This window comes from Sinocyclocheilus rhinocerous, unplaced genomic scaffold (assembly GCF_001515625.1).
Source record: "Sinocyclocheilus rhinocerous isolate Xijiao unplaced genomic scaffold, SAMN03320098_v1.1 scaffold1333, whole genome shotgun sequence".
In the NCBI taxonomy this organism is placed as follows: Eukaryota; Metazoa; Chordata; class Actinopteri; order Cypriniformes; family Cyprinidae; genus Sinocyclocheilus; species Sinocyclocheilus rhinocerous.
Genome location: NW_015625783.1, coordinates 221779 through 238610, shown reverse-complemented (window position 1 = coordinate 238610; position 16832 = coordinate 221779). Strand labels below are relative to the sequence as shown.

At 37.1% G+C, this 16832-nt stretch overlaps 2 protein-coding genes across 3 annotated transcripts in view; one reads left to right on the top strand and one right to left on the bottom strand.

Moving 5' to 3' along the window:
* The window catches only part of LOC107706132 (endoplasmic reticulum resident protein 44-like), a 19723-nt gene extending 4394 nt beyond the window's left edge, over window positions 1-15329 (bottom strand). The window contains exons 1-10 of one of the 2 annotated variants that reach the window (XM_016509724.1): window positions 15185-15329; window positions 8907-8979; window positions 8700-8739; window positions 6094-6209; window positions 4818-5002; window positions 4567-4682; window positions 3658-3832; window positions 3028-3139; window positions 832-973; window positions 152-254 (exon numbers count right to left, since the gene is read on the bottom strand). In XM_016509724.1, coding sequence (XP_016365210.1) covers window positions 152-254; window positions 832-973; window positions 3028-3139; window positions 3658-3832; window positions 4567-4682; window positions 4818-5002; window positions 6094-6209; window positions 8700-8739; window positions 8907-8979; window positions 15185-15241 — 1119 coding nt within the window. In that variant the 5' untranslated portion in view covers window positions 15242-15329. The remainder of the gene's footprint in view (window positions 1-151; window positions 255-831; window positions 974-3027; window positions 3140-3657; window positions 3833-4566; window positions 4683-4817; window positions 5003-6093; window positions 6210-8699; window positions 8740-8906; window positions 8980-15184) is intronic. The other variant, XM_016509718.1, reaches the window with a different exon arrangement.
* A 202-nt stretch (window positions 15330-15531) lies between these two features.
* LOC107706121 (inversin-like) overlaps window positions 15532-16832 on the top strand; it is a 32909-nt gene continuing 31608 nt past the window's right edge. The window contains exon 1 of the mRNA XM_016509707.1: window positions 15532-15678. The gene's annotated coding sequence lies outside the window, so the exon portion shown is untranslated. The remainder of the gene's footprint in view (window positions 15679-16832) is intronic.

Genomic DNA, 16832 nt, shown 5'->3' with positions numbered 1-16832 from the left:
GTTCTTTCTGGAGTGCTGTCTGTGGGGTCTGGGCCGTGATGGAACTCTCTGTGCAACTTTCCTGAGTGCAGGTCCAAAACAAACTGCCTCAGCTTTCCTGGAACCCTGTTCATACACACAAAGCATCATAAAACAAAAAAACAAATCTGACCTGTTCTGGAGTGCTGTCTGTGGGGTCTGGGCCGTGATGGAACTCTCTGTGCAACTTTCCTGAGTGCAGGTCCAAAACAAACTGCCTCAGCTTTCCTGGAACCCTGTTCATACACACAAAGCATCATAAAACAGTCCAAAAAACAAACAACAACACGAGCAGCATCATCGATTTAATGAGTGAACAGATAAGACCCCAAGAGAGCCGACAGTCTCCAAAACCACAGCATTTTAACAAGATAATGACATCATCTGTACTGTCCCAGATGCCACTGACCCCCTGGACAATCAGCTGTATCAAAGACTGACCAGAGGCAGGCTGATAAGGCCCTTATTGGATAATAGGATATACAGAGTGCTTAATAAAATAAGGCATGCGCTGAATTATGATGCTTTCTGTCATGTACGGCCTCTGGTGTCATAAATAATTACCGTTGAAAACTACGCTACTATGTTCACACACATTACAGCTAGCAGTCAGGTGTTGCTAAATTAATTGGCATAACTGGCTGAGAGATGAAGCCCAAAGCCCTTTCTCTATCACTCTCTCAGTGTGTGTTGCTGTGGGCCGAGTCTACAATCGTTGTTTAATTGGTAGGTGTCTGGAACAAGACATAAACTGCAGATAGGAGGCTCAAGGAATCACTGCAATAAATACACATGGACAAGTCCCATACTTACGCGAAGTCGCTGAATTCTGGGAAGACATACATGTGGCGGAAACTATCGATGGCAATTACAGGGCAGTCAGCGGGGGTCTTCTGAATGTGCAGCAGAGGGTGCCGGAACTTATCGCAATCGGCGTGAAGAAAATTTATAGAACCTGAGAGAAAAGGTCAATTTAGAGGTGTTGTAGATACTGACTGTGTCTAAACATCATTTTTGGCCATCAAAACTATATTTGCATCAGGGATGTGAAAAAAAACAAAAAACGCATTTTCAAAACCGACTAGTTGGTGGGTTAATTAATTAATTTAATAATACATTACGATTAATTTATTAGTCAATCTTAAAGGGTTAGTTCACCCAAAAATGAAAATTCTGTCTGAAAATGAATTAATCACCCTCATGTCGTTCCAATCCCACAAGACCTTTGTTCGTCTTTGGTACACAAATGAAGATATTTTTGATGAAATCCGAGAGCTTTTTGACCCTCCATAGACAGCAATGCATCTACCACTTTCAAGGCCCAGAAACGTAGCAAGGACATTGTTAAAATAGTCCATGTGACATCAGTGGTTCAACCGTAATTTTATGAAGCTACGAGAATACTTTTACTTATTTTTGTTTTCTTTGAGCACAAAAAAGTATTCTCGTAGATTCATAAAATTAAGTTTTAACCACGGATTTCACATGGACTATTTTAACAATGTCCTTACTACATTCCTGGGCCTTGAACATGGTAGTTCCGTTGCTGTCTATGCAGGGTCAGAAAGCTCTCGAATTTCATCAAAAATACCTGAATTTGTTTTCTGAAGATGAACGAAGGTCTTGGAAGAACTTGAGGATGAGTAATTTTCATTATTGGGTGAGCTATCCCTTTAAAGGGATTCACCGTCATACCATCCCAGATGTACATGACTCTTTCTTCAACTGAACACAAATAGTTGCATAAAAATAATCCATTACTATATTTCACATAATGGGAGTGTACATGACGAAGCTGATGCCTTAAAAAACACACAAAACAAACAGCGATAATACATACGTAATAAAATCTATGTTTTCTGAAGTGAAATAAAACAGTGTGTTTTTAAACTATAAACCATCACTACCGGTCAACTATCATAAGAGTGTTCACATGATGTAAACAACATTGCATTGTGAAAGTGTTGGTCCTATATGCTTCTCTGTCACTTTAACAACAATGCTTTTTTTACATCATGCTTCACAACATACTGTGGTTATGTCAAGCGAACACACATATGACAGTTGCTCAGAAACCATAGATTATGGTTTAAAAAGGTCCACACACTTGCATTATATAGGCTAAGCTTACAATACTTTTGGGAGAGGCAGCCCTGAACTCTGTACCATAGGGGCTTTCGCAACACGTAGTTCTAGGAACTCAGTTGAAGGAACTAGCCAGCAGGGTCATTCCAAGAGAACCAATTTCCCCCTTGGGCTATTTTCCTGGTTGCATTCGCACTGGCAGTCATGACCTAATGGTTAGAGAGTCAGACTTGTAACTCTAAGGTCGAGGGTTCGAGTCAACTGGTTAATGGAGGATGTTGTGATCTGAGCTGTTTTTGTTGTGTGTCGGGTTTCGATGGAATGTAAATGCACAATTTACACAATTGAAAGAGCATGAAAATCTGACTAAATCTCCTATGACAACTTGCAGTGTTACATATCATCGAGGCTGAGAAAAGAGCACAATGCTACAGACAACAGGTAGCTAAATGCCATTATCGCTGTTTTTCATGTTCGTGGAGTAAATATTTTTAAAAAGGCTGGGGTGTTTCATATGCGTTTGGCCAATCAGCGTACATTTTCTTCACTGGTAGTTCCTATAGAACTGTTTTAGACCCTACTCTGAAGTAGGAGCTAATTTAGTTCCCCCAAACAGAGTTCCTAGAACTAAATACGTTCCTAGTTCCTGCGGTGCGAACACGCCAAAAAGCGGGTACTTCCGCCAATAGTTCTAGGAACTATGAAAAGGTTCCTCCAGTGCCAAAGCCCCTAATGTCTTGAAAAGCAATGCTGATGGTGTGAGCCGGTAAGAGGAAACCTGCAATGCATGACTCCATAGCCAAAGTGAATACATGTAAAGGTGCGAGTTCTATGAGTGGCTTTTATTCATTGTCTTATTTAATAGTTTTATGAAAATGATTAAATATTGACCCGCCCATGACCCTTTCTGATCCCTATGCATACCCTTTTCACTGATAAGCTGGCGAGCCACTTCTTGCTGAAATTTCTCCAGACTATCTGTGTCGTCCTTCTGATGGAAGAGGATCAGGAACGGGATGCCCTCCTCCGTCAGTTCCTTCACACACACACACAAAAGCAAATTCTAATCACAAACAGTAAAAAGTCCCATTTCTGTTATACAATATATTAGCACTGATGGAACATTTCTCTGATTTGAGGACCAGAAACAAAATGCGCTCTAATGAGTTTTGAGAGTGTGTAGGATGTTTGGGTGAAGTGCAGTTGGGCAGAGGTGGGTCAGTGGAGCAGATTGTGGAGAATCTGCTCCATCACCGAGCAACAGAGACCGAAGATATTCAAAACATGCGGTCACGTAAATCAAAGAAAAAACCCACACCCACTAAAGGACATGGCATGCGGACGACTTTAAAACACAAACACACTTGAAACGTACACAGTCAGATGTGCTCGAGTGTGGGAAAAGTACACTGAGGGGGAGGGGACTTTTCTTATGCAAATGATGATATCGTTGTTCGACTGTTAAGATGTACACAAATAACAAATGCGGACAAAAAGTACATGCGCTACCTCTTATACACACACAAAAAGATATTTTGAGAAAGGAAAGCATACCTCTCCATTTTCAAATGTGATTTCTCGGACAAGCGGCACACACTTGTCTTGTGTCCAGGTGTAGCTGAGGTCAAAATTTGTGAGTGAGCCCATGTAGACCATGTCAGGAGCATTCTCTCCCATTGGCTTATAAATAATATTATCACCACTGAACCGCTCAGGCTTAGAAACTTCCCTGTAAAAAACGAGAAAGGAATAGAAAATTGAGGTCTGACTGACTTGATTTAAGGTAAGGAAATTACAGGTGAATATTAGGGTAAACATTTTAACTAGGCCTAGTTGATATCACCATACTTCCCCAGTTGATTATTCACAGTACATTAAGAAAACTTTTATATTACGTTTTCTCTAATGCTATGTGTAAATACACAAACAATGCATTATCTAATAGAATATGCATTCATCTGCATAAATCTCAAGTACAAAAATCAGAATCTCAGTGCAGAGGAAAATATATGATTTGTAATTGACACAATCTACAGACACAAATAGATAAAGTGTACTAAAATAAACACTTAAATGTGTATTTTGGATGTTTTCTTTCCACTAGTCTGAAAGAATACATGTTATGAAAGCAAAATAGGCCAAAATCTCAAAACTGATCAGTACTGCCTCTGTAGTGTCTTGCCTTAGAGAAACGGCTCACCCAAACTGAAAATTCTGTCATTATTTATTCACACACTATACTCAACATTTTAAACCTATAGGTTTTTACCCCTTTCAAGGCCCAAGGGACTGGGACTTCCAGTGTCATTTCACTGGAAGATCGAATTATGACAAATTAATAAAAAATAAAAACATGAACTATTCACCCATGCATATAATAAAATCAGTAACATGCACTTAGAAAACAGGTTCTGTGAATTATCACGTCATGCTGACTTTAAGTATCTAAAGTGCTTCTCTTACCCAAAAGCTGCCAGGAAAACACAGTCATCTCTCAGGATGTTGGCCACTTTCTCATAAGTACGGTAATTGTCAGAGTCCCTTTTTTCAAAGTAACCAATGATGGTGCGTCTACTCCTCTGAAAGAGAAGGAAGGACATTAAGATGACACAGCAATCATTCTTAGTCACTGTACCTAAAAAGCACTTTGGGTAGACATTTTAAATGTGCTACAGAAAGAAAACTGTATAGTATTGTGATTGTGAAACACTCACATCTATAGTGCTGATTTCCTCCAGATTTTCTATCGCTTTAATTGGATCCACTTTCTGCTGGCGGATGAAATCAGCGATGGCGGTCACTGACCTTTGACCTCTGTATTCTCGCTTCATCATCATCCCATTCCTGAACAGCTTCAGTGTGGGGTATTTGCTTATCCTGTAGCGCTGGGCTATATCAGCTATCAGTGGAAACAAAAAATAACTCAACTCTTTTATATCAGCTAAACTACCATTCAAAGTTTGAGGTTGGTAAGATTTGTATAAGTTTATTAAAGAAGATTCTTATGCTCACCTAGTCTGCATCATTTATTTGATCAGAAATACATTCAAAACAGTACTATTGTTTTAAGATAATGGTTTTCTATTATGATGTATTTTAAAATGTAATTTATTCCTGTGATGTCTTCAGTGTCACACAATCCTTCAGAAATCATACTAATATGCTGATTTGCTGCTCAAGAAACATTTCTTATTATTATCAATGTTGAAAACAGAAAAGTATTTTTGTGGAAACTGTGGTCAACTTTTTCAGGATTCTTTGATGAATAGAAAGAATTCATTGTTGGCCAATCTAGTTCATCACCGATGAATAAAAGAACATAAATAAAACAGCTCTAAAAAACAGCTCTAAAAAAATCTAACTGACCCCAAGCTTTTGAATGGTAGTGAACGTTATAGATGTCATTTGAATATCTAAAGGTGTTTTTAAATCAATGAAACCCAACAGAATGAGGTGACATGACTTTTTCCGGTCACACTTATACATTAATATAATACATAGAAAAGTGAGTTTTAGGACCCAAATGTAGAAAAAACACTTCAACCTTGGAGATCCTTTGCACTTTGGAGAACAAAATATGGGTCAATATGGGTTTTTTAGGTTATGAGAGAGAAAGATCAAAAGGTCAGAGGTCGTGGGAAGTCTCATTTTAAAGAGAAAGATGGCCAAAAAAGGGGAAAGAACTAAAGAAAGTAGAGAAAAAAGAAAGAGAGAAGGCAAGAAAGAAAGGGGGAGGGGCCGAGACATGAAAGTCAACTGATGTGGGGGGTAAATACTCCAAAGCCGATCGGCTGGAATCAGTAATGCTCCGTCTCTCGCTCACACACACCCACACTGTGGGGTATCTTTGAGCCGCCTTGACTTCACAGAAGAAGCAGTTTTGTCATTAAACCATCAAACACTTTACAAAACATAAATAATTCTGTTTAATTTGCTTTATCTCAAAGGCTAAACCAATGTGTGTGTGTGTGTGTGTGTGTATAAACTCACAGTGCTGGTCACAGTCCACCCGGGCAAACACCACCTGTGTAGTGTCTGGAAATTCTTCCCGCACTATATTGGACGCCTCCTCAAAGATGGGGTGGAGCATCTGACTGAAACGACACCTGCAGAAAATACACACAAATAAAATGAGCTCAGTACTGGATACAGATACTTTAAATTACGAGATGCTAGTGCAAGTTTTTCTTTTTTCATTTCAGGTCTGTTCAATAAAATGTCATGTAAACCAGGCATAAGATAAACCTCTTCGTGCTGATATGAGATCCCACTACTTTGCATTTTGTTTAAAGTGTATTTTTCAGATCCTATAAATGCTCACAATTTCTTTAAAAATGTTTTCGATTTTTATTCACTTTTTACGGTGGCCGAGAAGTGCAAAGCAAATCACAATTCTGAAAACAAAATAACAAACACAAATGCAAGTCTAAAAAACAAAATAACAATTGAGAAAGCACAACAACAATTCAGAAAACATTATAACAAGTCAGAAAACACAACGACAAATCCGAAAACAAATGAACAAGTCAGAAAACACAACGACAAATCAGACAAACCGGAAGAGGTAGGTATAGTTTGAGACGGCGCCATTGGTTTGGGATTACTCACCGCTGACTGGACGAGACATCTGTCAATCAACGTATACAGGGAAGAACCAGCCGAAGAACAGCAGAGTCGTGGTAGAAAGTTCGGAGATGGTATTAAAGTAGCTCAGTTTAAATGTATTGTATGAATTGCCCTTACTATGGAATAAAAAATACGGGGTGTCTATTTACATTTAGTTAAAAGTGGCTGTAAATCATCAGCTCCAGTGGTGCAGATGGATAAGCGCGTGCCGTTGGCTTTTTGACGCGATCGACCCGGGTTCGATCCCGTTTTTTGCCGAACTTTTTTTCCCTCCCTTTTCAAATCTTAGCGCTTATCCATCTGCGCCACTGGAGCTGATGTACATTTGCGTTTGTAATTTGTTATTTTGTTTTCAGAATTGTGATTTGCTTTGCACTTCTCTGCCACCGTAACTTTTTGACCATTTTACTATATCAATAAAGTACTCTTTTCTCATTTTACTATAAGATCAATAAAGCTATTTGAACAATAATAATAATAATATTATTATCTAGGGGTGTAACAAGATATCGTGTCACAATATATCGCAATACAAAAATGCAACAATATGTATCATGGATAACGACAATATGTATTGTGTGTAGTTCACCCCAAAATGAAAGTTTAGACAGATTATATTAACATATACAATGATCCACATATTAAGAGCATATCAGATATTAAATTTGAACTTCCATGTTTATTGAATTCATTATTATTAATACATTAAAAATAAAATACATTATTTAATACAATACAATATATAAAACATTTTCAATGTACGTAGTCAGGGACCGAATACAAGCATACATTTCTAACAATTCAGTATTTTTAGCTAAGCAGAATCAGGAATATTTCTATTTTGGTTAATGAGCAGTACTTTTTGCTAGCTGTTTATTATACATCCTAGACGTAATAATCCAAAAAAATAACCCCTACCATTTTATTTTTTAACACAACAGTCTTGTGAGTGTATTGTATTTTGATATCAGTATTGTGTATCAAACTGAATCGTGTATTGTTACAACCCTAATAACATCACCATCAAAAAGCTTTTTGTTATATCATCATCCTCAGGACAAGTCAACTTAGTTAAAGGGTTAGTTCACCCAAAAATGAAAATTAGCCTGTGTTTTACTCACCGTCGAAGCATCCTAGGTGTATGTGACTTTCTTCTTTCAGACGAATCCAATCGGAGTTATATTAAAAATTGTCCTGGCCCCTCCAAGCCTTTCAACGGGGGTAAGCGGGTGTTCGGTTGTCAACAGTTCAGAAGACGTTAAATAAAGTGCGTGCATCCGTAATAAAACGTCCCTCACACGGCTCCGGGGGGTGAATAAAGGCCTCCTGTAGCGAATCCATGCATTTTTGTAAGATAAATATCCATATTTCAAATGTAATAAACACTTTTCTCTCACTTCGTGATGTCGTAAGACGTTGGCGTTGCGTGATAAGTGACGAACGCGGAGACAAAACTAAACAAAATGGCGTTCACGAATTAGAAGCACAAAACGAGGATTCGCATACGTCTTACATCATCCACCTGAATGTCTTCCGCGTACCACAGTCAGCGGAAGTGAGAGAAAAGTGTTTATTACATTTGAAATATGGATATTTATCTTACAAAAATGCATGGATTCGCTACAGGAGGCCTTTATTCACCCCCTGGAGCCATGTGAGGGACGTTTTATTATGGATATGCGCACTTTATTTAACGTCTTCTTTACTGTTGACAACCAACACCCGCTTACCCCATTGTAAGGCTTGGAGTTAATAATTTTTAATATAACTCTGATTGGATTCGTCTGAAAGAAGAAAGTCACAAACACCTAGGATGCTACAAGGGTGAGTAAAACACAGGCTAATTTTCATTTTTGGGTGAACTAACCCTTTAAGTATTCTTGTCACCTACCCATACGGGGAACCAGCACACAAAGAAAATCAACAACTCTCATGACCCTTTCTAACCAACACACATCTGGAACACTCACCAGTCTGCATAGAAGTTGACTAGAGCCACCCCTGCACTGTCTGTGGAGAGAAACATGTGGTTTAATTTCATTTGATCTGCTGCAATGACAAAGCACCATTAGATAACTCACACTCACGTTCACAACACAGGTGCAGTAACTGTCTGATTGAAACTACTGATGAAACAGCCTCCTTCAAAGGCACAAATAAACAGGGTAGGAACTCACTGAGGATGTCATCGATGTTTCCAGCATCCAGACTGGTGATCTCTCCTCGTCCTGGAGTATACAGACCTGTTACCTGCCAACAATAGAGGTGGTTCATTGGTAAACTGTTTGTATGCCAGTAACAGTGATAAACCATTATCTTTGGACAGTCATATTGATCACCTATAATCTTATACAAAACACCTGCTTTAATGCAGGGTCGAAAATGAAGTTCAATAATTGGAATAAGCTGAATTATTAGTGATGTAAGCGATTCAAATATAGATATACAAACGGTCTATTAAACATCTGTTGAGACTCATGCATCATTTTAAAACCTCAACTAAAATTATCACCATAACTTTGTTTAGAATGCCTTTTTTTTCTTTTGCAGAACTGTGTGTGGCATTTGAAATATTTCTTGAATTAAGTCAACAACACGGAAATATGGGGAACACAAATCACAGAGCATTTTTAAGTTTGGACCCTTGGGATGTAACGATTCACTCAACTCACGATTCGATTCGTTCACGATTTTGATTTCACGATTCGATTCACGATAATTTTTAATTAATTTTTTTACAAAATGAGATTTAAGACAAATTATAAATTAAATGTGTCTTTTTATTATTGCTTGGACAAAATGCTGCACATTTCTTTGTGAAATTGAAATATAACACTATAATAATATACTAATATAGCACTTGCATATTATTGCTCTTTTGTTGGTTTTGATTGCTTCTATTGTCCTCATTTGTAAGTCGCTTTGGATAAAAGCGTCTGCTAAATGACACAATTTAATGAAACAAACAGCAGACGAGCTGAATGAGACGCAGATTCACTCTCTGCCAGCAGGTGGCGCTTAAAGCGTTTCCTTGGTTTCCTTGTAAACAAAGCAGCGCTGCACTTATGAACTTTAATATGCATCATACAAAGGCAAGATGAAAAGTAAAAATACAATCTAAACTTTTCTAAAGACAGTAACTTCCCCTCAGACATACAGTCATATAAACTCCTACCCCTAAATGAATCGCGATTTGTTTAGCATCTCAACCGATTTGAAACGTCACATATTTGAATCGATTTTAAACCGGCTTGCGGTTAATCGTTACATCCCTACTTACAAATAAATAACAGTTTCTTTTTTTATAAAAAGTACACAAATAAACAAACAAATACTGCACATGGAACGGTCCTTAAGACACGAACAGTTACAGGCAGTAGAAAATGAAGGTCAAAAGGTTTTTATACCACAATTTTGTTAAATTAATCAATTTCTGTCCACCAAATGTCTGTGAAACTTGTTCAGTTTACGTAACAGTTGTTGAATATATTTATGTTCATACAAATATAACTGAGCAAAGTACCAAAGGACTGAAAAGGGAAACCTTATGCTAATAACATCACCATCGAATTAGCATTAAACAAAACACATATGCAAATATCAAAAAGCAGACTGGGATGTCGTTTATTTTAATGACAAACAGGAAAACTGATGCTATCAGTCCAGGCAAACTCATTAAAGAACTAACACGTCATTCATAGATAAAAATTTCTGAGAGAAATGGGATATTAATTGACAAATGGAAAGTGAATCTTTGCTGACCTGTTCCATCTGACTATAGTGTGGCAGTTTGTAAAGCCCATTTGAAGTGTGCAACTCTATTGCTGCTAATTTCTATTGAATTTTACTTCATCTTTGCATCTATCCACACCATATTATATTAAATAATCATTACCCTATTGCTAAATAAGTAAAAGCAAAATGTGCTTGAAACAATTGTGACAGTCGAGCCTATATTTAATTATCTATCATATTGATTCTTATTGATTTACCACTGGACTCTTAGATTAAAGTAGGGCTGCACGATTATGACAAAAATCATAATTGTCGATTATTCCTTTGAAATTGTAATTGCGATTATTAGGATTATCACAATTTAAACAAGCTGAAAACACTCTAACTGAAAAACTTTTATTGCTTTTCTATAGTCCTAAGCCTCAAATGTCATATGTACATTGGTTTGGTTTCTTCTTTAAATAATAAAAAAAAAAAAAATATGCATGGTATTATAATGTTATATTAAAACTACATTTTTTAAAACAATGGGAAAACTCTTACAATAACCTGTAGAAAGAAAAAAACATCTTAAGGACGCAGAATAACATAAGTGGACTTTAAACGATTAATTGCTGCTTTGAACGATTACGTAATTGTGGCATCCGTAATTGTAATCACGATTAGAAATTCGATTAATTGTGCAGCACTAGATTAAAGATTAAAGTCTAGTGTCTAGTAGCTATAAGAATGAGTCCTAAATCTCTTATCAACAAAAGATGTTTTACCCAAGATATCCTTTTGAAACAAATCATTTTCTATTTCTCAATTTTTTCCCAAAAGCCCCCTTTAATAGGAAAGTACATTTAAGCCTCACTGTTACTTAGAAACAGTGAAAACTGATAAACTCCAATAATCTAATCTAACTGTGATCATTGTGCAGTGCACTTTAAATTCCAATCACATACTACTACTCAAATAAGGGAATTTTGATAAAATACAGAAAAGCTTTTTGCTTAAATGAACATATATACACAGACATAGCCATGTCATATCATTGGTCTGTCTGATATATGTGCAATACACATCATTTTTATACTAAATGAATAGTATTACCATATTTTTGTAATAATACTAATACTACATAATGTACTTTAATATTTAGAGCATTTTAGTCATATCTACACACATACTTACTTAAACTTGTAAGTAAGACTTGAAATGTTACATTATATTCATAATATACATATTATATGTTTACAATTTCAGTTCATAAATGGTGTCTTAAGATATATGTGGATTACGTAAGCACTGTAACTGACATGAGCAAAACACACAATGAATTTCTTTTATCATAACAATTACTTGCAGAAAAAAGTTCCATAATTGTGACAGACTTGCCTTTCTGTAACATAAAAAACAACGTAACGAAATGTAGTTTGGACTTTTGCCATTTTCTTTAGCCATGTGATGATATTAGTCTGGCTGATTCTAGGTGGTATGAGTAATCTAGCAAATACGTACAGTGCCGTGAAAAGGTTTTTGCCCCCTTCCTGTTTTTTAAATTTTTTGCATATTTGTCACACTTAAAAGATTCAGATCATCAAACAAATTTTAATATTACGCAAAGATAATGCAAGTAAATACAAAATGCAGTTTTTAAATGATAATTTCATTTATTAAGGGAAAAAAGCTGTCCAAACCTACCTGGCCCTACGTGAAAAATTATTTGCCCCTCCTCTTAAATCATGAAAGAACTGTGATTAACCACATTATTTTAGAAAGCTGAGTTAAATTTCACTAGCCACACGCAGGCCTGATTACTGCCAGACCTGTTGAATCAAGAAATCACTTAAATAGAACCTGTCTGACAAAGTGAAGCATGCTTAAAGAGCAACACACCATGCCGCGATCTAAAGAAATTCAAGAACAGATGAGAAACAAAATAGTTGACATGTATCAGTCTGGAAAGGGTTATGAAGCCATTTCTAAGGCTTTGGGACTCCAGCGAACCACGGTCAGAGCCATTATCCACAAATGGAGAAAACTTGGAACAGTGGTGAACCTTCCCAGGAGTGGCCGGCCTACCAAAATTACTCCAAGAGCGCAAGGACGTCTCATCCAGGAGGTCATAAAAGAACCCAGAACAACAGCTAAAGAACTGCAGGCCTCACTTGCCTCAATTAAGGTCAGTGTTCATGATTCAACAATAAGAAAGAGACTGGGCAAAAACGGCATCCATGGGAGAGTTCCAAGGCAAAAGCCATTGCTGACCAAAAAGAACACAAAGGCTTGTCTCACATTTGCCAAAAAATATCTTGTTTATCCCCAAGACTTTTGGGCAAATATTCTGTGGACTGATGAGACAAAAGTTGAACTTTTTGGAAGGTGTGTGTCCCGTTACATCTGGCGTAAAACCAACACAGCATTTCATAAAAAGAACATCATACCAACAGTCAAACATGGTGGTGGTAGTGTGATGGTCTGGGGCTGCTTTGCAGCTTCAGGACCTGGATGACTTGCCATAATTGATGGAACCATGAATTCTGCTCTCTATCAGAAAATCCTGAAGGAGAATGTCCGGCCGTCAGTTTGTGACCTCAAGCTCAAGCGCACTTGGTTTATGCAGCAGGACAATGATCCAAAACACACCAGCAAGTCCACCTTTGAATGGCTCAAGAAAAACAAAATTAAGGTTTTGGAGTGGCCAAGTCAAAGTCCAGACTTAAATCCGATTGAGATGCTGTGGCATGACCTTAAACAGTCCATTCATGCTCAAAAACCCTCCAATGTGGCTGAATGAAAACAATTCTGCAAAGAAGAGTGGGCCAAAATTCCTGTGAAAGACTCATTGCCATTTATTGCAAACGCTTGATTGCAGTTGTTGCTGCAAAGGGTGGCACGACCAGTTATTAGATTTAATTATTTATTTAATTATTAAAGATTTAATTCAATTACTTTTTCACGTAGTGCCAGGCAGGTTTGGACAGCTTTTTTCCCTTAATAAATGAAATCATAATTTCAAAACTGCAGTTTGTATTTACTCAGGTCATCTTTGTGTAATATTAAAATTTGTTTGATGATCTGAATCTTTTAAGTGTGACAAATATGCAAACAATTAAAAAAACAGGAAGGGGGCAAAAACTTTTTCACACCACTGTATATGTTTTGTGTTATTACTCTGAAACGATCATATCACTACCAAAGTTCATTGAAGCTAAGTAACGTGGCTATCTAACATATGTGATAAATGGATTTGATAATGCCACATGTTAAAGAGGCTGGCTGGCTGGATGAGTCTGCTGTTCCTGTTTGACTCACTGCATCAAAGATAGCCTGAAGACAGGTATAATGCTATACTATAGACATCTTTACACCTCCTTAAATAAACACTGTGAGACAGACTAACTTGACAAGTACACTGTGAACGGCAAGACGAATATCTCTTTGGATTTGAGACTTTAGTCTTTGCAACTTTACAGATCTTCTTTATGCACCAAGAGCTTGTAACACTCTAAAGAGAAAGGAAAAAATGAAATCGCATCATATGACCCCTTTAACTCATGTTATTGAAATGATTAATAAAAGACAAACAGAAGCTCTCAGAGGTCAATCACAAGCTAACTACCTCTGCTCTGAGGTTATAGATATTATAATCATGATTATGATCATGAACCAGTATGCTGGCCCTACTAAAATACAACCCAAGAGCAATTAAAAGCTTGTTTAAATGTACCACACATGCAGCAAGGATACTGCTGCTGTGGTTTTCACATCATGCTGTGCTGCGCGGAGCGGCGCGGGCCACTTCCGGGTTGACAACCAATAGGATTCGGCCACAACAGACACGTTCACCAACCGGTTTCTTCACTGCAAAGTCGGATGAAATGAATACCAAAATATCCCTCTCTTTACTTTAGGACTATAAAGATCACTGTTGACACCTGATAATTCTATAGTTCCTATTGTAAAACCCGATTTCAAGTGCTTAATTCATTTGTTAAAGGACTTTCCGTATTGAATAGGCTCACATTAAACGCTGTCTACGGAACTTCACAACTATGAATGAGAGTAAGATACTTGTAAGCACCTCAAACATTTGTTTATTCCAACAAGTTGCAGTTATCATTTAAAACCCGTGCAAAGTTCCCAAACTTACGTTGTTAATGACGTGGTGCCTTCTTATTCATCAACAACTCTTTTATGTGGGTCCTTATCTACACTAGAGAGCAAAACTCTCCTGGCCCCTTCAACCCTGTATTTGAAACTGCTAAAAATAAAGGTTGTATGATTGAATGAGTCTTAGTTTGCTTGCAAACACTCTAAATGAATCATATAAGTTGGCATGTTTATATGAGAGTGTGGTTGTACATTAAATGGGAATAGTTGGCCAACAGACTATAAACTCTCAAAACGTCCCATACTTACAGCTGCAAGTCCGGTGACTCTAATAGCTGGTTAGCCACATTAGCCATCTGTCTAACACTTTCTGCAGCTAACCTACATTCATCACAGGCCATTAAACCTATTGACATATTCAGAAGTGACATAGTTAAAGTCACCCGTTCTTCCAAATCTGGAGACCTTATTATAATAACCCGTTAATTACCGATGTAAATCAAGAGCATCGCATCCAAGTCCATAAAACCCTTCCAATAGCTAGCGTTATATGAGCTAGCTATTGCAAGTAAACCTGGAGAAGAGTGTTACTGAAAGAGCACGGGATTACTCAGCCACATACCAGCAGGAGGGTGAAGTAGTGCAGTTCGGGAGCGGGTATTATTGATGATAATTTCATTGTATAGTGGTGTTGGTTGAGGTTGCGATGTTGTTGGATCTTGCCAGTCTCTCGACACCACCTCCTTCTCTGCTGCAGCAAACAGGCAGTACATACGGCCAGGACTACGGGAACTGTGATTCCGGGTTTTCTGGAATCGTGGGAAATGTAGTTTCATACTGGGACGGGAGTCGTTAAGTCAACTAGGTTGTGTTTCTTAAAAAACTACAAATCCCTTTAAAGGCCGTATGGTGAGAATGTGGCCTATGGTATTTGTAGTTTTCTTTACATACGTGGCCAGATGTGTTTTCGGTCTCAAGATGTTTTGGAGTATCATTGACCAAGAGCGGGACTGAAGTTACGAAAAGTATGAAAACAGCAAAAATACCGCAGGGAAAAGTTGAAAAAGTTCTTGATGTTTAAAGTCAGAGATGGCATTGTGTTTCACATTGAATGTGGTAAGTTGCATCATCGTTTCCCAACTGTATAACGGGAATTTTATTGTGTTTAGCAATCAAGCTACATGCAAACAATCTTTTGGTTCTGGTATACTTTCAAAGTTATACATTATTTATTGTATGAATCGCTGACACAGTCATTTGTTGTTGTTGAAGTATTATTACAGCAGTGATGTTACTATGTTTGCATTTGATAAAATTGTTTAATTATTTGCAGCTTGGAGACAAAGTGTTCATGAAGATGTCAGTGATTTCTGCAGCTGATTCATATACTTTACTTTGTTTTAGAGATTTATCTACCAATCCAAACCCACCACGTACAACCTAAATAAACAAACTGTCAACACAGTTTAGGCACAGTGTACATTAGTTTGAAAAAAGTATGAGGTGGTAAAATGTAGGGCTGTGTATTGGCAAGAATCTGGCGATACGATACGTATCACGATACAGGGGTTGCGATACTGTAAGCAAGGCCATATATTGGGATATTTATTCTTTTAGGAATAGGATATATTTTTAGGAAAGCTGTCATTAAGAACACACCACCATATGCAAACCTTAGCAATAAATAAATAAATACAAATTATTTGACCAGAACACAGTGGGATCTGCATTTGCAATAATCAGTCCCTGTAACATTCACCGTTATTGAACCACTTTTTGTGCAGTACGAGTCAAAGGGGAAAAATGAAAGGATCCTTTAGTTAAATGTATAATATGTATTTTTTATAAAAAAAGACCATATATATTTTTAGACCCTGCTTTAAAAGTTCACAGTTTAAGTTTACAATTGTAACATACAATGTCATAACATTTTGATCTGAACAAAATAATTACATTTACTTAATATCAATGAAAAATAAAGTGCTTGCAGGATTCTTAAAGAAAACAAAACAATTTTAAAACAATAAACTAAATACAGATGTTGAACATTCTCAGAACCTTTCATCTTGAATTTCACAGGTTTTTCAGTTTGTATTTGTTCCACGTGGAATCGCTGAGAACTGCACAAAACGCCCCCACCACCAGAGAAAGCTGCAGGCTTAAATTAAACAACTGCCATGAATCTTGTATGATTTTTAAATTTTTTTAATATCGATATTCCGTTTTTTTAAATCGATACAGTATCGCCAAACAAAATATCGCGATACTCA